This window comes from Hyperolius riggenbachi, chromosome 10 (genome assembly GCF_040937935.1).
Source record: "Hyperolius riggenbachi isolate aHypRig1 chromosome 10, aHypRig1.pri, whole genome shotgun sequence".
NCBI lineage: Eukaryota > Metazoa > Chordata > Amphibia > Anura > Hyperoliidae > Hyperolius > Hyperolius riggenbachi.
The window spans coordinates 77,923,684-77,946,471 of record NC_090655.1 but is presented as its reverse complement, the minus strand read 5'-3'; the positions used below and the strand labels follow the sequence as shown (position 1 = coordinate 77,946,471).

Below are 22,788 nucleotides of genomic sequence, written 5' to 3'. Positions count from 1 at the left end.
ATACTGAGTTCTACTGCAAAGCATTCCACAGAGAAAGTGAATGATATCAAAATAGCACTGGGAAATATTTGGTTTGAGGCATCGGTGTCTGTCCTATCGAATAACTAACTGGCTGGCAATGTTTTTCTACATAGTTTCACGTCAAGCTCATCCAGTACATCAACAAGCAGCATGCTAAATGTAGTAACCGTAGAAGCGTCACACAATCCAGCTCATTGAACGATCAGATGTCTCTATGGAGTCTGACGGCCATTCTGTTCACAGCCAATCGCCATTCTGATGGACTAGCTGACTTTTGTCCGGAATACTTCTGCCACCAGATACTAAAGTCAGAGTTTACTGAGAAATCCCCAATATCCAGAAAGTGCTGTCCCCAAACCCCCCCCCCCCCCCCCACACACACACACTACCTAGCCTATCTCTAACATGGCACTTTCTGCCTAACCACGACCCCCCCCCCCCCCCCTTTCTACTATGCCCAAGGTTCAATTCAGACAATTGTCTTGGCTGGATAGTATAATGGTTAAGGGCTCTGCCTCTGACACAAGAGACCTGGGTTCAAATCTCGGCTGTGCCTGTTCAGAAAGCCAGCACCTATTCAGTAGGATCCCTTGTGCAAGACTCCCTTACACTGCTACTGCCTATAGAGCGCGTCCTAGTGGCTGCAGCTCTGGCGCTTTGAGTCCGCCAGGAGAAAAGTGCAATATAAATGTTCTGTGTTTGTTTTTTGGTTTGTGTTCTACAGCCAAACACACACTGATCCACCACACCCCACTAGCCTATCATTGAATGTAAGCATCCACCTAGTGGCAGTTGTGGATGGTGGTTCCCAGCAAGAGGGCTTCCCAACCCTGTCCTCAAGTACCACCAACATTCACAGGTGAGGTAATTAGTGTCTCAGAAGAGCTGATTAACTACCTCTGTGGATTTCCACAAAACATGCACGGTTGGTGGTACTTGAGGACAGGGTTGGGAAGCCCTGCTCTAACACACCTCCACATGTGCCATATTGTGGCCAGTTATCTGTATGTACAGACTGAGAATAGTTGGTGCAGCACTAAACATCAGCTGCCTTTGTAAACATCACCAAAGATTAATGCCAAACCCCATTTTATTTTGACCCCAAATGCCTCACACAAAACTATCCTTTCATCTAATGATTCAATGAACCCTACCCAATCTACCAGATATTATCCATATTTATACAGGGCTTTACAGAGATCACAGTCATATCACTAACTGCCCCTCCCTATCCCTACCACAGCCATAAGCTACTAATCCTCACAGTCTAAAGGTGTCCATCGACAATGTTACCAAATCTATGTAGTAGAAGACTAAACTGAGTGAATTGGACTGATACTTTAGGTAGATCCTCATATTACATAGACGTGTTAAGATTGTATTGTCAATGGGCCTGTTCAGGGATAATCAATTTACACTAATGTTTTCATAATGTCGAAGGAAACCAAAGTGTCCAGAGGTAACCCACGGAAACATTGGATGAACATACAAACTCTAATGCTCAGATCTGGACCTAGAACCCAAGCAATTCATGCTGCCATGCTACCCATATTGTACCTAACCACATCATTATACCGAACCAGAAAAGCTCCTCCTAACTTATAACTCTAGTCTAACCCAGCCTACCTTAACACCAAGTACAACTCTAGTTAATCTTGACCTTGATAAACAATTTAATTACAGAGATGAAATATGCTTCAACAAAAGACTTTTTTTAATGGAACTTTAAAAGGAGCTAATGGATTATAACTGATGTATTAAGGTCAAAGCACATAAAAATATATTCAACTGTTATTAAAATAACTAACACAGACATTTAAAAATACCAGGCTGGACAATTCCCAGGAACCAGAGGGAGGAACAGAACTGTCCAAAAAGGTTTTGGGAAAACATCAAACAAACTTAAAGGGAACCTAAACTGAGAAGGATATGGAATTTTCATTTTAAAATAATACCAGTTGCCCGACTCTCCTGCTGATCCCGAGTCTCTAATACTTTTAGCCACAGCCCCTCAACAAGCATGCAGATCAGGTGCTCTGACTGAAGTCAGACTGGATTAGCTGCACGCCTGTTTCAGGCGTGTGATTCAGCCATTACTGCAGCCAAAGAAATCAGCAGGGCTGCCAGGCAACTGGTATTGTTTAAAAGGAAACATCCATATCCCTCTCAGTTTAGGCTCCCTTTAAGTTATTTGTACATAAAGACCAGACAGCATGAACAGGAGTCCAAGTTTACTACAGACCAGGTCTCATTCCGAACCTAATTACTTACATTTGTTATACATCTATGATTTATTCAAAATCCATCAGAAACCAACCTTGCCCTGATTGTAACCCAAACCGCCTGAATCTGCTGCCTGCAAATTGGGATTCTATGCCTTTGTGCAACGCATAAGCTATGGATATCCCGTTCTATACCTATGCCTGGCTTCTCAGACACAAAGGAATGATTTGCAAATCCAGTCACTTTCCTGAAACATAGAAGTACTAAATTCTCACCCAAGTATAGCTGAATTCTTTCAAGCATCTTCTATCCAGGCAAAACTGTGTTCAAAAGAACTGCTAAGAAATGGATTCTGACATTTAACTGTTTCAGCTGACAGGCTGGACAGCAGAGCAGGATAAATGAAGCTGGGAATTTTCCCTGTTCTGTGCCTAGTACTGACATTACCAGCAAGATAGCAGCTCTCATTTAAAAAACAAAAAACAAATCAGGTATGGGGAAGAGATAACATACTGTAGTAAGCTTGTCTGTTCCTGCAATATGTAGATAGTGTAACATGCATTTGAGATCTGCATTATGTAATTGTTTGCTGTAAGCTGGTCACGTTCGCATGGGCCTCTACAAAGGAGGAAAAAAAAAAAAAGATCTTGATTCCCTCAGGTAAGAAACAAGGTAGCACAAATAAGCGTCGTCCATCCCAGGGAGGGAAAATACCTGTACACACTGTTCTTGGTCATGCCTGGCCTCCTCTCAATGTGCAGAGAGAAGTCAACTATACAGTATCACAATGTTTACATAAGGGTGTTTACACAGGGCTGGGTGCTGTGTCTCTGTCAGTCCAACCACAGCCCCCACGCTTAAAAGTTCAGGCACAATCTCTACACCACTTCTATATGAAGGCGACGTACAAGAAGCGCTAATGTAATAAGACACTGGGGGCCACGGGGTACTCCAACTTGGACTCAGCAGCGCAAAAACTCTCTAAATCAAACTGCAGCAAGGCCATTACACATGTCTGCATGTTCTACACTTTATACAGAGCTTCTTAATAGTGTACATGAAAACAATTCATGACACTAAGCCTATTGGACAGTGTCAGGTTGTTCTTAAAAGGGCTTGTAATACCCCCCCCCCCCCCCCCCCCATGCATAAACATAGTAGTGCCTTAAATATATATGTAAACACCCCCTTTTTTTTCCCTTCTAAAATAGGTACCTATATGCCCCCTGAAAATGTTTAGCCTGGTCTGTGTGCCTTTGCTGAACTGTACCGAGCTGTGCAGTACAATTTAGCTACAGTAACAATCACCACAAAAAGCAAACCACAAACTTCCTGTTACAGATAAGATATGAATACTATGACCAGAAGGTAATTGACCTATGGGAGGGACAGTAATCTGTAAAATATACAGTAAATTAACACTGAGCTGGGTTTAAAAAAAGAAAAGGGCAGAAGTGATGTCACTTTTGGCATTACAGAGAAACAGTAAAGATGTAAACCGGTAGAAATATTGTATTCTTTTTTCATATCACATTTCTCTTGAATCTGACAGTGAACACTGTCAGAAAGTAAGCATGTAAGAATGTAACATGTAACACTGACAGTGAAGTAAGCATGTAAGAATTTTTTTTTTTAATTTTAGTTATGGAGAGTGTAGCAACAGGACAGAAGCTCTTGAGAGTTCATTACGAATTATTTTGTAAATGTTATGAGAGAGATTCCCATTTTAGCTTGCAGCTAGCTACAATTCTCTAGAGTGAACAGCAAGTTAATAAAACACATTTTTTGTAACCATAACTACGGTATACCGTTTGGTGTACAGCACTGCCACCAAATACACACACTCCTGCTTGTATCAGAGCATGAAGCGCTTTTCTCATTTGTGGGGTATCTAGGATTGTTTGTGGTGATAGCAGGCCAAAGCCGGATTATCCACAAGGCAACTTAGGCAGATGCCTAGAGCTGGTGAGTGTTGAGAGGCCTCACACCAGTTTCTTACTCGGCTCCTTACCAAAAAAAAGACAAGTGGCAAGCAGGGGGAGCACAAGCTAGAACCTCACCTGGGGTCCCATTTGTCTCTGCAGAAGACTAAAAGGTAACAACAACAAATAAAAATTGATTTGTTAAAAAAAAAAACCACAACAGCACTCAAAGCGCTTAGGCTCTCTCAGATTCAGTAGTTGGTAGTAGGATGAAGTATTCACACAACAAAAGTTATATTTCTGCAAATGCCAAACTAATCAGGTGGGTTTTCAGTCTGGATTTAAACATGTCCAGGGATAGAGCTGTCCTGATCTGCTGAGGTAAGGAATTCCATAACATAGGAGCAGCATGACAGAAGGCTCTAGGACCAAAAGTTTCCAAGTGGACTCTGGGTATGACTAGATTATTAGAACTTATGGATCTGAGATTGCAGGGGTGTTACAGCTGTAACATTTCACGATGGGCAGATTCCACCAAAAGACAAATCTCTCTCTGATCGAATCTGATTAGAGAGAGATCTGTCGGCTGCCCATACACCAGAGGCCGATTCCCAATAAATTTCATGATGATGTGACACCGCATCCAACCGCCTCGACGCTATCCCCCTGTTGCCCTAATGTTAAATGTCCCCCCGGTGCCCAGTGCAAGTTGTACATTACCTGTCCACAGCCACCGCTTGTCACCGCTAGCTCCGGGCGCACTCTGTTCTTCATACACACATGGTTGCCTAGTAACGTGGCCGCATGTATGACGTCTGAGGGGGAGGGGTATTTACCATTGGGGGGGGGGAACAGCCCTGGGGGTTAGGTCGCATTCATGGATTGTCCCGAAATTGCACACCGTTACCGCTGCGCACACGATCAAGCAAGTCTGCCCTATATCTTGCAGCATGTACAATCAACTTATGCGACCAATATCGTCATGAAACTGATTGCATGGTCGGTCGGGCATGCCCTTGGCGGCAGCGTTTTTCATCTGACTCGATTATAATAATTGAATCGGGTAGTCGATAGGCTGCCAAGTCGCCTGATGTATGGCTACCTTAAAGAGGAACTCCAGTGAAAATAATATAATAAAAAAGTGCTTAATTTTTACAATAATTATGTATAAATGATTTAGTCTGTGTTTGCACATTGTAAAATCTTTTAAATCCCTGATTTACATTCTGACATTTATACATGGTGCCATTTTTATTGTTGGCAGGTGATGTAGCGGCTGCATGCTTTTTTGGCAGTTGGAGACAGCTGTAAACAGCTATTTCCCACAATGCAGCAGGGCTCACAGACAGGAAACTGCCAAGAGTACGTACTCAGAATTTCTTTGTGGGAGGGGTTTCACCACAATATCAGTCATACGGCGCCCCCTGATGGTCGGTTTGTGAAAAGGAATAGATTTATCATGTAAAAGGGGGGTATCAGCTACTGATTGGGATAAAGTTCAATTCTTGGTCGAAGTTTCTCTTTAACACTCCTATTTAGCACTTTCTATTTGCTAACAGCTTTCTAACAACTTTGATGTGTATAGGTACTAAAAAAAAGCATAAGGAACCAAGCATGATAAGAATTGCGTAAGCGCTTACAAGAGCTGACTTTTTCAGCAAATTTGGAATTTCACTTTAAGTGTGTCCAACAACTGTAAAAGGGTCAGGCCAATATGGTGTTTTTTTTAGGGTTTTTTTCCATACAAAATGATGAAATTTCTGATCATGGATGGTCTCTGGGAAGGAAAAGAGATGCTGTGAACCTAAGGGTGGGTGGGGGGAATAAATTTGTTTTGGCAGAGAAGCTGGCATTGTGGAATATGAGCAGATTAAACCCACATGCAACATGAGTTGCATTCATTTTTATTTGATTTGTGTTCATGACTTTGGCACTAGGTCATTTTACAACGAAGGTGTCTGCATGGCAGCTGTTCTTGGAGGACTGCACCAGAACAAACTTTGTATTTGCCAACACCTTCCTGCTATTTATATTCTCTACAGTACACAATAGCCTTTTTAATAAGCTTTGGAAAAGGGGCAATTACAACAAATATCTCGAGTTTTATTCGCTCTAACAGATCATTTCGAATTCAGAATTCAGACAGAGCAAGCCAAGGTAAACGACAGCTCTGCAGCCACCGTGCAACTACAAATCCCAGTACAGCCATCCACATTCACTAAAAGGATGTAGACATTGTGTATATTGAAGAAAAAAAAACACATACGTGAGATCTGCATGTACGACGGGTGCCCCAGCCCCCAATACAAGTGAATGAGCAAGCAAATCTCCGCTGCACTAGAAAATGCACCTGGATGCATTTTCTGGAAGGAGCTGCACTGCACCACAATCAGTGTAGGTGGCGCTGTGATTTTTAATGCAGAGCTCAGGCAGCGGTGGGAGAGTGGCAGTGCTGAGCGCTAAGCACTGCCTTTTGCTGTGAACCGACCCCAAGGTTAGAGAACAGGAGATCCAAAGGGATCTTTCAAATCTGGACTGGATTTTTTCTTTTACAAAGCTGACTTATTAGATGGCATCAGTTTGCAATCTTTGCCTGGGTCATAACAGAATATAGAGGGGGTTGCTGAAAGGTACTGTAGATGAATTTGTGCTGTTGGCAGTTATGTGTAGCTTCTAGAGCAGCCTTTCTCAACCTTTTTACCTTGGAGGAACCCTGTAAATAACCTTTGGATCTCAAGGAACCCCTGCAAACAATTTTTTGGTCTCGAGGAACCCCTACATTTATTTTTCAGGAGGCATGGTCTTTAAATAGGTTAGGCTGCTAATTTCACTATCTCCTATTACACTGCCACTCATTATACTGTCTCCTGACCCCCAATTTAGTGCTTCTTGTTACAGTACCACCTATTCTAGTGTGCTCTATTATACTTCCGGCCCACGATGGGGTAAAATGCCAAGGAACCCCTGCAGAGTCCCCAAAGAACCCTGGTTGAGAAAGCCTGTTCTAGAGCAAGCACTTGCTTTTAATAAATTCAGGACTAAGAATTTTCTCATGGTTCATGTGTGGCGTACCCGGTTGACAGGATGAAATGAACACAGTTACACATAGTACTAGTCCTACTAATTGTCCCTAACAAAGGGATTAATGCTTGGGCACACAATGCAATTTTCTGTCAGATAGACTGGTTGAATCAATTATTTCCAACTGGTCCGATCTGATTTCCAATGGTTTTTCTGACCGATTTTGTATTAAAGTGATCAGAAAATCAATCAGAAAAATGACCAGAAATCAGAATGAACATGCTGGAAATTATCAACTCGACCCCTCTATCTGACAGAAAATTGCATTGTGTGTACCAGGCATTAGAAACAAAAGATTATCCCTGACAAAGGGACTAACAAAGTCCCTGCTTTACTGTACAGTGAATGTAAATAAAAAATAAAAAATGTACTTGTTGAACACAGCCCGATGACCTAAAAAAATACAAACAAGGCAAAACACTTCTATTTGGCTGAGAAATCACTGCGGATAACATTTAAGCACTAAGCACTGAAGAGTTCCAAGGCTCTATACTTCTGTTTGTTTTGCAGCCGCATGTAGCAGACGTTACATCACACAGTCATGGCTGCTGATTATAATGCAGTATAACAAATCCAGCCTTTAAAAAGAGACACTGAAATCTCTTAAAAATCTTTTTATGACAAAATCCTGATTAACATCATAGCCCTACCTAAACCGCCGCATGCCCGCCGCTGTACACTATCTAAATCCCCCCAAACTCGCCCACCCTCTCCCCTGCAAAATCCACGACTTTCTTGGTCGTGGATTTTGCTGCCCTGTACGCTTCGTGTGAGGCAGAGCCATGAGCTGCAGCTCTGCCTCTACATGTGTCTGTCAGCACGTATCTCCGCCTCTTCCCTGCCCCTCTTAGTGAAGGAAGACTGAGAAGGGCGGGGGAGAGGCGGCTATCCGGGCTGACAGACGTGCTGAGAGGCAGAGCTGCGGCTCATAGCTCTGCCTCTCACAGAAGCGCTGCCCGGATTGCCCCCCAGGGAGTTTGGGGGGATTTAGATATATTACAATGCCTCGATTTAGGTAGGGCTAATATGTTAATCAGAATTTTGTTATAAAATGAGGATTTTTTTTAGAGACTTCAGAGTCTCTTTAAACATGAGATTCTGTTCTCTAGGTTACTAATGTTCTATTTACCTTCAGTACTACACAAACAACTCATTTTTTTGTAAGTTTATTTTCAGTTCAGGTTTGCTTTAAAATGTGGGTTGTGTTCTTTGTGGTATAATTTAAATACACAACATTTTGATTCCTATGTTTCTCTAAACCTTTATAATTTACTAAGGACTGCTCCATTAGCTTAGATGAGCCCCGTTTTCTGCCCGCAGCCTATTACATCCCATTCCTGTGCAGCGACTGTGGCTTCTTCCTGCCCATGTAAAGGTAGTAGATGCAGTCAGAGAGTGCAAGGCCAGGATTCCTGCAGCTTCTGGCTTCTATTTTCTCATTTCCTCGAAGGCTCCCATACTCCCTCTCTCCGCATGCATCACTAATAACTTGCAGGCCAACATATTTCTGCTCCAGGGCATTCATAGCAAAACACGAATACTGTATGCAAGCCTGAAGGCGAGACAACTCTGTGTCAATAGATGTAAAACCATCCATCATATAAACAGGAATGCATAACCTAGCAGCCACATATACACAGGCTGATTTCACCCATTATAAACACTAAGTAATTAATCGCTCTTGTAAACCAACTAAGGTGTGATCTACACTTACGTTTCCTTAAAAGTACACTATTGCTTGTTTAAGGGAAAAAAAACACAGAAGGAAGTTGCAGGTTATCACTAGAACTATGTATCCAAGAAGCAAGACCAGAATTCATTGCTTCTAGCTAGTGCACAGACCTAAGCAAATTATTGCTCTATGTCCTGACTTGTAGGCCAAGCATGCATCCAGAAGGACTCTGCTATAGTATATTATATATATATATATATATATATATATATATATATATATATATATATATATATATATATATATATATATATATATATATATATATATATATATATATATATATATATATATATATATATATATATATATATATATATATATATATATATATATATATTATAATATAAATATATATATATATATATATATATATATATATCCATGATCATTTCATGCAGCAATCAGGCTGGATTTCTGCAAAGGCCCCGAAGGCCTGGGCTTTGGGTGGCTGCAACCCAAGGAGGCACCTAAACGTATAAAGAGCAGGCACGTGCACAGGGGGGTGCTCTGGGTGCCCAGGCACCCCCCTTTTTAAAACCTTCAAAAAAGGCCCCTCTCGCCGTGGAAAATAAGCTCCACCCCCGACCGTGATAAGCCCCGCCCACCCTCGGGAAGCTCCACCCACCCTCTGGACACTTTCAAGTGAAGAGGCCTGGACAGGAATCCTTGTGTGGCATACTGACCTCTCCCTCCACTTAGGACCCATACTGACCTCTACCTCCCCCAGCACCCATAGTGACCTCTCCCTCCACCTAGTACCCAGTGACCACTCCCTCCCCTAGCACTCAGTGACCTCTCCCTCCACCTAGGACCCATACTGACCTCTCCCTACCCAGTACCCACAGTGACCTCTCTTTTACCCAGCACCCACAGTGACCTTTCCCTCCACCTAGCACCCACAGTGACCTCTCCCTCCCCAGCTCTAGTAGTGATCCTGCCTACCCCAGCACCCACACTGACCTACACCCACATGGCACAGTACTCACGTCACCAAGTTCCAAAGCAATTATATGCACCTAGTACCCGTCCATGGCCAGCACCCAAATAGCACCCAGTACCCATCCTTGGTCCGAACCCATATGAGACTCGGTACTCTCCCATGGCACACATCCAGACCACACATGACACTCCCTACTCACATGTCCAACACTCACATGGCTCCCTGTACCCATTAGCACTTACATGGCACCCACTATTGTTTATCCCCATCTGCTACTCATTCAGCACCCAATACTGTATAGCACCCACTGCAAATAAACACCCAAACACTGGATTTTGGTACCCAAAGCAGCTTGACAAAGACTTTACCCACTGCAACTTAGCACAAAGTGAACCTTTGTGTTTTACCATCCACTGTATCTGGGCACCAGCTGCACCTTGGCACTTACTGCAGTTTTGCATCTATTAATGCTTAGCAACCACTGCATATTGGTAACCACTTATTTGCCTGTAAAGAGGCTTGGGTGCTGATCAAGAGGGACAGAGGTCCCAGTAATGAAAGGTGAGTCTGTGCCTCCACTGTGGGCTCCACTGTGCCCACTCTAACCCACTAACAGTGGGCACCTATCACTGCTGATTTGAGGGTGGTAGCACCAAAAGAGTTGGTTGGAAGGAGACACAAAGTCTGCCTAATACTGTTATAAAGGTGTGTGTGTGTGTGTGTGTGTGTGTGTGTGTGTGTGTGTGTGTGTGTGTGTGTGTGTGTGTGTGTGTGTGTGTGTGTGTGTGTAGGGGGGGGGGGGGGATAAGACAGCATTATGCTTTATGGAGAGGGGGTATTACATACACAATTTAGCACAATTTATCTATTTCAAATTTGAGCACCACCCCCTTGAGGATCCTCTGCAAGGCCCTGCCCCTTCCTGCAGCACCCACACTTACCTCTACTTTTCCCATCAGCCACCCCTTCCCCTCATAGCTGGCACCCAGTACTCACACTCACATGACACCAAGTATCTGTACCCAGGCTTAAAATTGCACCTAGTACTCACACCTGCACACAGCTTCCACATGGCCCCACTATCTGCACCAAGCACCCACTTAACCCGTACCCGCACCCAAAGTACCCGCATTCAAAACTCATGTGATGCCCAAAGCCCACCCATAGCCAGCACCCAGTCCAGGCATGGCACCAAGTATTCACACCCATGTCACACATCCAGTACATGCACCCAGATCTCACATGGCACCAAGTACTTGTAATCAACACCGGCATGGCACTCGATACCCAACCATAGCCAGAACCCACATGGCACCCAGCATCTGCATTCAGCATGACAATTAATACCCCCTAGCCAGAAACAAGGAGGGGGGGCATATGGGGGAAGGCATTGCCAGGCCCCTTTTTTAAATTTGAGCACCCCCCCACTCAAGGACCCTCTGCACGGCCCTGATAAAGAGGTTGCTACATATGAAAGAGGAGGCTGAAAATGGTGAGTAAACACATGAATAAGGGAAGCTTATGTCCAAGGGAGCTGTTCATGAAAGTTGGATGTTAACATGGAAGAAGGGGCTGCACATGGAATAGGAGGGGCACTGCTGCATAGGGAAGTAACACCACACATGGTCTAGGGGCAGAAAAAGTATAAATCTGGCCTGTCAGCAATGTAGATGCGCCCCCAATATCTGTGGCCTTGACCCGGCCACCCTAAACCCCCCAATCTAGCTCTTGTAGCCGGGAGCGTTCTGCGCATGCGCAGTTCACAAAAACAGTAACTGCACTTGTGCAGAACACTCCGGGCTATGGCAGCGTGATCGGGGTTGCACACGACCAGGATCCCGCGTGCGCTTCCACGGAGGGAGAAAATGGACTACAGGGGGCTCGAGGAAGGCCCAGGTAAGTATAATCCTTGACAGCCTTAACTGCTCAGTTTATTTTCATATGGTACAAGGAGAGAAGGGAATGACGAGCGCTAGATGAAGTCTATACGCCAAGCGTCTGAGGAAGGGAATCACTCCAGAAAGCTAAACCTTTGCGATAAAGTAGCCGTAAACGATACAACTAAAACTTTTGATTTTCACAATGATTTAATAATGGATTAGTTGTACAGTAAAATGTTATTAAACTTTTCTTTTTATCTGCAAAGCTTTCTGTATTTTCTACTGTAACATCAATCTACACACAGACAGGCTAGGTGAAACTAACGAGTTGTCACCTTATAATTTAACCTGGGGCATGATCAGCATTGTATTACTGCTACTACTGCTTCCTTTGGCCTTTGGGGTGGTGGGCAGTTCTGATCATTCAATCTGCGCAGTGCTGGAGGGGGAATGTGACAGGTTCAGGTGTGGTGTTCTGCTCAGCAGACATTACAAACAGGACGGACAGCATTGCTTCCACACTTCTCACAGCTACACATGTCAGACAGACTGACAGCCTGGAATCCACAGGGCACAGGTTGCCACATACGCCAATGTATCTCATGTCTAGCTGTCCCCTGCAGGACAATCTCCACACTGGGCTTGCAAAGGTTACCCCAGGCAAGAGAACAACCCTGGCCTGAAATTCCAGAGAGGGGGAGGCAGTGAAAATGGCAAGACGATGAGAGATGAACCTTTCTCACCAGAAATGGAGAGGCGTGGCTTGTCCCAGCACTGCTGGTTACCTTGCTATAACCTGTGTGAAGGAAAAATATGTGCGACATGCAGATTCCACTCTGCCAATCATTTTTAAGTCAACTATGACATCATTTTCTAGACAGTTCATGCAAACTGGGTGAAACTTGCTCAATCTCCTAAAATTGTTGTTTGGCTGCCATGCTACTTCTAGGTCTTAGAAAATGTGATCTGAATACTGTGCACCGATTCAACATGTTTGACTTTAATTACTGTCACCTAGGGCTGGAGTCCAGTAATGCATTTGTGTTGGGCTCGGCTATCGCCACCTAAGCCAGATTGGAAAGCTGCTACTGGGGCTGCGCAGGATCACTTTAGGTAAAAAAAAACAACATCCCCTTTACGGGGGAGACCGAGCTGGATTCCTAGGATCCAGAGGCTTCCCCCCTCCTGAGGTTAGTATCCCAGGGGATAGCACGATGACAGTCTACCGATCGGATCGTTAGCAGAGGCGTGAAAATTAGGACCTTGTAAGTGTGCAAGTAGTTATCGTTCAATACAAACGACTAACCGCAATTATCGACCAAACTGACCCGCCGTTTCTCAGTGGACCCATCATTCCTTGTTTGTTTTCAGGGGCCGCGGTTGAGCTTGTGTACAGGGCTTAAAGTATCTGTTGCTAATGTTTAGAGGGACAGCGAAAGAGACAGAGTAAACTTATTGGAAGCCATAGCAACAGTATGTGGTTTGATGTGCACAAAAAAAAAAAAAAAAAAAAAAAAAAACATCCCACCTCTCTGCTTAGGCCATTGATTTAGCGCACACAGCAGGAAGTAAAGTTTCAGACATGCCTACAGGATACCTGGTGAAGTTTTGCTGAACCAGAACCATGAAGAGTTTTTGTAACAGGACTAAATGAACCACAAAACTATCAGCTGGAAAAATAAATTGGAGAGAACAATTTTGCCTTCTTACATCAACATGTAATGAAAGAATCTCACTTCTGTGTGCCTGATAAAAAAAACACCCATTCCTTCCACTAGCATGGCTCCACCCACTGAGGGAAGGCTGAGCAGTGACCAGTATTATTTATGTAATGCAGCTTCTTAAAATACTTTGAGTGTTTCTGATCTGTATTCTGATAACCGGTTATAAATAATACAGCAGACAAAAAAAAATGTAAAAAATGCAGCTTTGTTGAGAAGAAAACAATCAATCCACTTCCAAGCCGACTATATACACTGCACACATTTCCAGGAGAAGTACGGTTTGTGTTTGAGGTTATTAGTTCTAGAGAATTTTTTAAAGCCCACAAAATCACTGCTTTGGTTCGTAACCTAATCGCTATTAAAACTGATGCAGATCTTACCCGCTGTGAGCAAGGCCAGATTTTTTTTGTGTGAAACCCCACCCCTTCCTTGTGCAACAACTGTCCTCCCATTCTGTGGATAGGCTGTTTTTACATGTATGACATCCATGTACAACAGTCCAACTCTTACATTTACAGCTTTCTTGGGCAACAGCTCCCCACTTTCACATAATCCTCCCCATCTGCAGTCTGTTTTCTATCTGCAGCCTCCTCTTCCATATGAAGTAGCCCCTCCTCCACATCCAGCCACCCAAGACCCTGGCCTTTCCAGAAATATGGCCCTGGCTGTGACACCCCAAAACTTTTAAAGAACAACGTTTCTGAGGACACTCTGGAATATGGAGCATGCCACTGACCGCCATACTGCGTTAATCAGTATAAACCTAGCGCTGTGGGCATTCGGGCTGGTGTTTATGCTGAAGTTGGGAAAATTAAGTATTATTATTATTATTATTATTATTATTATTTATTGTATTTATAAAGCGCCAACATATTACGCAGCGCTGAACATTAATTTAGGTTACAGACAATATTTAGGGGTGACATACAGCAATATGACAATACAGGAATAATAGAAAACCAGATCACACAGCACAGTATGAGTACAAGGTAATGCTTAGTCAGTCACTGGATTGAGCATGGAGATTAGGCAAGTTAGGTTCACTCAGATGCATAGCATGGGTTCACAGTAATGGAGGTGCATGATCAGGTAGGACACAAAAGGAGGAGGACCCTGCCCAAAGGCTTACAATCTAGAGGGAGAGGTAAGGACACGAACGGTAGGGGACCAGAGTTCAGCTGTAGGTTTAGAGCACTTGTGAGGGGTAGTAGGCCAGAGTGAAAAGGTGAGTTTTGAGGGCTTTCTTGAAGATGTTGAAGGAGGGGGCTGCCCTAATGGGTGGAGGTAGGGAGTTCCATAGTGTTGGAGCAGCTCTTGAGAAGTCCTGGAGGCGTGCATGGGACTGGGTGATGCGGGGGGCGGTTAGGCGAAGTTCATTGGAAGAGCGGAGTGAGCGGCTAGGTGTGTACCTCTGAGTAAGATCGGAAATGTAGGTTGGACAGGTTTTGTGGACAGATTTGTAGGTCAGACACAGTATCTTGAATTTGATTGTGGACTGGATAGGAAGCCAGTGGAGGGATTCTGGGAGGGGATCTGCCGTGGTGGAGCGATGGGAGCAGTGGATAATTCTGGCTGCCGCATTCATGATGGACTGCAGTGGGGCTGTTTGGGTCATAGGGAGACCAGACAGCAGGGCATTGCAGTAGTCAAGGCGGGAAATTATGAGGGCATGGATGAGGAGTTTGGTGGTGGCAGAGGTCAGGAAAGGGCGAATCTTACAGATGTTACGAAGGTGGAAGTTGCAGGACTTTGTGAGGATTTGGATGTGGGAAGTGAAGGAGAGTGCGGAGTCCAGGGTGACACCCAGACAACGGGCTTGAGAGGTAGGGCGAATGGTAGTGTGGTTAACAGTGACATGCACATCTGGGAGGTTCGTGGATGGCCGGGGTGGGAAGATCATAAATTCCGTTTTGTCTAGATTTAGTTTCAGGAACCTAGCGGACATCCAGGAGGAGATGGCTGATAGGCAGGAGGAGACCTTGTCCATGGTAGTGGTGGATATGTCAGGGGTGTGGAGGTAGATCTGGGTGTCACCTGCATACAGATGATAGTTAAAACCCATGGAGGAGATAACCTTGCCAATGGAGGATGTGTATAGGGTGAACAGTAGGGGGCCAAGGAGTATATCAGGGAAATATCATTTAAGTGATCTTCTAAACATGGCATGGTGTATAGGAGTATGGAAGCCTTTACACAAACAAAGCTGTGTTTACTCTGGTGTTTACTCAGGCCTCAGCATTGAAGCTCTGCATGCTCAACTGGAAAAGCTGCCTTGAGGGCTCTGAGCTGCAAGTGAAATGAAGCGATTACTCCCAACTGCCATATAGGTAAAGCCATCATCCATATGGATATGCAGAATCCCTCATTGCATTAATCTTTCAGTGCAGAATTCTAACAATACTGCCATGGTTTCTTAATAAGAAAAGTTATAGCAAGTACAAACAAGTTGAAAATATGTCATGGCATTAAAATACACTTGAACTGATATGGAGGTGGCCATATTTATTTCCTTTTAAACAAAACCAGTTGCCTGGCTTTTCTACTGATCCTCTGTCTCTAATATTTTTAGCTATAGGCCCTGAACAAGCATGCAGATGAGAAGCCCTGACTGAAGTCTGACTGGATTGTTTAAAAGGATGTGTGTGTGTGTGTGTGTGTGTGTGTGTGTGTGTGTGTGTGTGTGTGTGTGTGTGTGTAGTGTGTGTGTGTGTGTGTGTGTGTGTGTAGTGTGTGTGTGTAGTGTGTGTGTGTAGTATGTGTGTGTGTGTAGTGTGTGTAGTATGTGTGTGTAGTGTGTGTGTGTGTGTGTGTGTGTGTGTGTGTGTGTGTGTGTGTGTGTGTGTGTGTGTGTGTGTGTGTGTGTGTGTGTGTGTGTGTGTGTGTGTGTGTGTGTGTGTGTGTAGTGTGTGTGTGTGTGTGTGTGTGTGTAGTGTGTGTGTGTAGTGTGTGTGTGTAGTATGTGTGTGTAGTGTGTGTGTGTGTGTAGTGTGTGTAGTATGTGTGTGTAGTGTGTGTGTGTGTGTGTGTGTGTGTGTGTGTGTGTGTGTGTGTGTGTGTGTGTGTGTGTGTGTGTGTGTGTGTGTGTGTGTGTAGTGTGTGTGTAGTGTGTGTATGTGTAGTGTGTGTGTGTGTGTGTGTGTGTGTGTGTGTGTGTGTGTGTGTGTGTGTGTGTGTGTGTGTGTGTGTGTAGTGTGTGTGTAGTGTGTGTGTAGTGTGTGTGTGTAGTGTGTGTGTGTGTAGTGTGTGTGTGTGTGTAGTGTGTGTGTGTGTGTAGTGTGTGTGTGTGTGTAGTGTGTGTGAAGTGTTTGTGTGTGTGTGTGTGTGTGTGTGTGTGTGTGTGTGTCAAGTGTGTGTCAAGTGTGAAGTGTGTGTCAAGTGTGAAGTGTGTGTCAAGTGTGAAGTGTGTGTGAAGTGTGAAGTGCGTGTGCGTGTGCTGAAGTGTGTGTGTGTGTGTGTGTGTGTGTGTGTGTGTGTGTGTGTGTGTGTGTGTGTGTGTGTGTGTGTGTGTGTGTGTGTGTGTGTGTGTGTGTGTGTGTGTGTGTGTGTGTGTGAAGTGTGTGTTCAATGCCACAAATCTAGTCTATTAAAGTATTGTGCAGCATATGGGCACTTTAAAGTGGACCCCCTCAGAGCTTCCTTCCTGCTCTAAAAGATTGGGCACAGCATAATAACCTTTAGGGGAAAAAGGTCATCATTACAATTTTACGGAAATCCTAAAAAAAAAAAAAACTGACGTTTAAACTGGATTAAACTTTCAGGGAACACAGAAAGGGTTAAATCCTTAGTCTTCCAGTACAGGCAGAGCTGTGGCTCTCATTCACAGCTACTGATCAGGCTAATTACACTCTGATGTAGCTAAACACACACACAAAGCTCAGAGCAGTGAAGTTCTTTAACATTTATATGTGGATTGAAAACTTTTCATTGTGTGCTGTGCATAAGTTCAGGTCTGCTTTAATGACAGTTTGACCAAATAACATAGCAACAATAAAATAAAAGCTGTAACGTCATTCTCATCTGTTTTGTTCATCTCTTACCTTCTGGTTCTACAGTGGTTTCTGCTACTCGACTGTAAGATGGACGAGCAATCGCCAAGCTGATCAAAAGCAGGTAGAGGAGGAGCATGCTGTCAATGAATCCGCCCCATGCTTTTCCTGAGCGCCACACGATGAATGAACCCATCCAGCTGGCTGTGAGCAAGCATGAGACGTATGTACCACTACGTGGTCCCCAATACTGCCTGAGAGATCCTGCAATACAACAAGGTCAGGGTTAATATCATACTGCACTTCCATCAGTCTCTAAGCAAACAATTAAGCTCCTTTTATGTATACATTCAATAAAAAATAAAAAAATCATGTACTTATTTATAAAGCCCCATCATATTCTGTAGCACCGTACTAAGTTGCAATGTAGACAATATATTTTGTATTATTCATAGATATATTTATAGACTATACAAGAATTCTCGTACTTGCATTGGTAGGACCTTTGCACCAAAGACAGAAACCAGGGGTAGGGCCTTGTCCTTATGAGCTTACAATCTAGAGCAGGGATTCTCAAACTGGGTGCCGCGGCACCCTGGTGCGAGGCGCACCAGGGTGCCGCGGCACCCAGTTTGAGAACCTTTCAGGGGTGCCTCGGCATGCATCCCCATCCTTTATGCAATACCATCAGGTAATGCAACCGCACATTGATATACAATAATCATCACTAGCTATTTGGAGTGGGTCATCGCCTGATAAGGGTCAAAACGGCATTTCGGTAGTTTTTGCCAAGGGGTGCCTTGAAAAAAAAAATTTCAAAGCCATCAAGGGTGCCTTCACCAAAAAAACTTTGGTAAGCACTGATCTAGAGGACAGAGGTGGAAACACTCAGGCAGGGATCACACTTGAGACTATGGAAAACATTTCCGCAGAAATTTTTCACGTTTTCCACACACTATAGCTAACAGCAACTGACTTTCGCAGTGGCGTAGCTAAGGAGCTGTGGGCCCCGATGCAAGTTTTACAATGGGGCCCCCCATGCACTCTATACATAGCAATTGAAACGGCGCACTAAAATCTGCCAATGGCAACTACAATGTCAGAGGTGCAAGAAGGGGATGGGGAATAGTTTGTTAATGATTACCACTATTCAAAGTATATATATATAAATGATTATTATGAGCACAGGACCAATATAGAGCTAATACCGTAGTTGAGGGAGGGCCATTCGGGGCCCCTCTGGCCCAAGGGCCTCGATTCGGTCGCTACCGCTGCACCCCCTATTGCTACGCCCCTGGACTTTCGCCAATAAAAATCACACACTGTGTGCAAAAATAAAGAACAAGGCCAGAATTTGTTTCTGGCACACAAAAGCATTATGTGCATTTTTGCATGTGATTCTGGCAAACCACATGCAATTCCCTCATATGTGATTCCTGCCTAAGCAGTGTGGCACAGGTAAAGCTGATGAAGCAGGAAGTTCTTTGACAGCTGGTTTAGGGTGGGGTGGTGTGTAGAAGGCACTAGTGTACATATATCTGGACAATGCTTATGACAAATCTGTTTGAAAATGCATTTTAAAAAAAGAGTACACTTAAAAGGGTAAGACTCAGAGAATGACAGACGTGATGTAGAAGAGAATTCCAGAGGAAGAATGAAGCCCATGAGAAACCTTGGATACGAAATGGAGGTGACCAACATGGAGGATATAATAATTTCACATGCGGAATGAATGCTGTGGCTTGGATGATATCGAGAATCTAGGGAGGATATGTATAAAGAGTGCTCTAAACATGAGCGTTAGTAATGTGAACTGGATTCTCTGGGTTATTGGTACCCAGTGTAGAAGGCGTGGTCTTATGTGGACTTAAAGTGGGACTCCTGAAATACATTTAGAACACCCAACCATTAATCACCTTTAAAACCTTGCACCAACGTCTAACTGTAAATAGCGTAGTTGCAAACACATCTCTTTAAATATGGATATATATATGAGTTATGCAGGTGCTGGAGCTAGATAGATGCAGTGTAGGCACTTATGTTTAAGTAGCCCTGGAACCTGCAGAACTTAGCTGTGTCAATATTTAAAGGGATGATTGGCAGCCCTGACACCCTGTTTGTTGTACAGTTTTGCGCCATAGGTTGTGTAAATAAAAGATAACAGTAGTTAGATTAATAAGACGTTGCGAGTGGTCACTCACACGGTCTACTAAAGCTTCTGAGCTGCTGAGAAGAGATAATCCAAAGTTGGATTCTGTTGCAGGGAGAATGGCTGAGTGACAGAGAATCAGAATCATACTGTACACATACACTGCTCAACTCCCTCCCAATTAGTTTCCTGCTGTATGGAGAGGGGAGGGGAGAGGATGAAGTTCCTGCACTGCTGCAGGAGCTTCAGAAGGAAGTTCCTGCAAGTACAGAAGCACTTGGGCGACAGCGACTTGTCCTGCCTGTGCACACTCTACTTTTTGGCTGAACAAAATGTAACCTGTGTGCGCAGCCAGCTGAGTAAGCACAGTCGCCAGGATTTTAAACGAGCAGAGGCGGCTTTACATCAGGCTATAAAAACACTGCTAAGATCATCAATAGCCAATAGCCAAATAAACTAAATTAAAAAAAAGGGAAATTTGGACACTCGCTAGCAGTGGAAGTCTGGGTGCCACCCGTCCAATATCGGTAGTAGGCGCCTATTTAAATACCGATATTTAACCCATGGCAGAACCCTCAAATCAGCATGTTTGCAGGTTTTTTTCCCCCAAGAATTGTTGCTGGTGGCGGGGGAGGGGTGTGTGTTAAGGTTAGACAACTGAATTGGGAGGGTCCAGTGTGAGAGTAGGATTGAAGGATACCCGAGGTGCCTAGCACACAAAGAACTATGCAGTGTTCCTTTTTTTCTTTCTCTGCCTGAAAGAGTAAGGCTAGGTTTCCATTGCTGTGAATCCGGACCGATTCCCCGCCCACGAATTCGGATGGATTTTAGCAGCCTATAGAAGTCTATGTAAGCCATCCGAATTCGTGGCCGAGGAAACATCTGAGGCCTTGCAGCATAATTTTGTGCATGACTGTCCGAATCCCATAGCCGCGCATAGCGCTGCTAGAGGGATTCGGCTGCGAGAGGCAGCAGTTGTGCCGGCATCGCATGCCAGCGCCTAAGTGGAAACTAGGCCTTAAATATCAGGTATGTAAGTGGCTGACTCAGTCCTGACTCAGACAGGAAGTGACTACAGTGTGACCCTCACTGATAAGACATTCCAACTATAAAACCCTTTCCAAGCAGAAAATGGCTTCTGAGAGCAGGAAAGAGATAAAAAGGTTCAATAGTTCATAGATTTTAGCTCTGGCTTACTTCAATGAATGAGTCATTGAGCAAAAACAATAAAACAGTTAAAACTTAAAAAGTAGATTTAAACATAAAATAAAACTGTGGAATATCTTAAAAAGTCATTTTTAGGAGAAGGAAGATAGATACAATCATTTATTTCATTTATTTATTTTCACCTCGGGTGTCCTTTAAGTTTAGTTGTAGCAAAATATGTACCTCTAAATTCACACCTTTAGTTTTGTATAAAGAACGTCTAATATTCTGAGCAGTACAGAGATTATGTGGTTAACGCGCTCGTCTTGCAGGTCATAGGTTCATTTCCCACTGGGGGACGCTAACTACATATAGCTTGTACGTAACCTGTGCGGGTTTCCTCCATGTTCCACAATTTCCTTCCATGGTCCACAAACATACTACAAGGCACTTTTGTTCAACCTAAATAGCCCTAGTGTGTATGTGTGAGTGTGTGGTATAGACATTAAACTGTAAATTCCTATGGGGCAAACCTGCTGCTAACAGATCTACGCGTCCCTGTTGCGCTCTGGAATTTGCCAGCTGTATATAAATAAATATTCAACAAAACATTTCAAATGCAGCACAAAAAAAAAAAAGACACATTCCATCCGTGTCGTCTGTTTTTGTCATCAGATTTGTCAGCGACCAATTAAAACCTGAAATAAAACGTTTCTGAATGCAAAACATTTTTAAGACAAATCATTCAAAGCCCTTATTCCCAATTTCCATGAACCGTGAAATTATGCTGCCTATTTAATCCAGATTTATGGGGCCGGCAGAAGACAATTCTGCAAAGTAAGCAAATACACTAACCACATGTAGATCCGTTTATTGCCAAAGCCCAGTGATAAAAATTCCTCTGCTCTGAAAATACAGAACAACGCTGTTCATATGGAGATACTGCATAAGAGAATGCTGTACGGTTGGCTGTACTAAATAGACGTGCCTTTCAGAACCGGGCCATCGGTGGAGAGCATGCCGAGGATCCGCAGAAACGTGAATCGAACATCTCCTGCACGGTTCTCAAGCACTCAAGCAGATGCCTATGCCTCGTTCCATACAGGAAAGGGATGGGTGTACAGCTCGCATCCATGACCAAGGACACTTATAGTGTAAAAGTTCACAGGGGACTCGTAAATAATCAGGACATGGAGGCAGTACAGAGTTATATATACACGGCTCACACACTGAACGTTTTTGTACTTCTGCAGTTAAATCGGAAGCCATACGGATTTTCAATTTTACGTTTTATTTTGAATGGTTACAATTTATTTTTTTCAATCATATGTTGTGTACTGTGTAATGGTAACCCACTCAAGTAAGCCACTCATACCTTACCCAGTTAAGGGACCCCCTGGCACATGCAGAATGAGTTTAAGTGAAAAATCTGCAGTGCCTAGAGTACAGAGCCTTGCCATTTACTTTACATACTTGGCAGCTTCAGAGACACTTTAAAGGGAACACCAGGTTCCTGACATGTTAATTTCCAGGCTGGCATGTTAATTTCCTTTTAAATAATGCACATTGCCTGGCTGTCCTGGTGATCCTCTGCCTCTAATACTTTAAGCCATAGACCCTGAACAAGCATGCAGATCAGATGTCTATGACAAATCGGACAAGATTAGCTGCATGCTTGCTTCAGGTGTGTGATTTAGAGCCCATTCACACTTGAGCGTTTTGCCGGCGTTTTGCAATAATAACCTATGGGCCCGTTCTCACTTGGGCGATTTGCCAGCGATTCGCCGGCGATTAACGCAAATCGCCCTAAAAAAATTGTATCCTGCACCATTTTCAGGCGATTTCCCGGCGATCGTGTTTAGTGCTATAGAAGCGCTAATCGCGATCACCGGGAAATCGCCCCAAGTGTGAATGGCGTTAATCACCAAAAACCGCCAGAGCAAAACGCTAGCAAAAGCGCTAGCGTTTTGCGTTTTGCAAG

The 22,788-nt window shown here is 43.9% G+C and overlaps 1 protein-coding gene across 5 annotated transcripts in view; it reads right to left on the bottom strand.

Annotated features, from left to right (window-relative positions):
- FGFR2 (fibroblast growth factor receptor 2) overlaps positions 1–22,788 on the bottom strand; it is a 175,635-nt gene that overhangs the window by 104,837 nt on the left and 48,010 nt on the right. For all 5 annotated transcript variants that reach the window (XM_068258018.1, XM_068258020.1, XM_068258017.1 and 2 more), the window contains exon 2: positions 17,564–17,776. In XM_068258018.1, coding sequence (XP_068114119.1) covers positions 17,564–17,708 — 145 coding nt within the window. In that variant the 5' untranslated portion in view covers positions 17,709–17,776. The remainder of the gene's footprint in view (positions 1–17,563; positions 17,777–22,788) is intronic.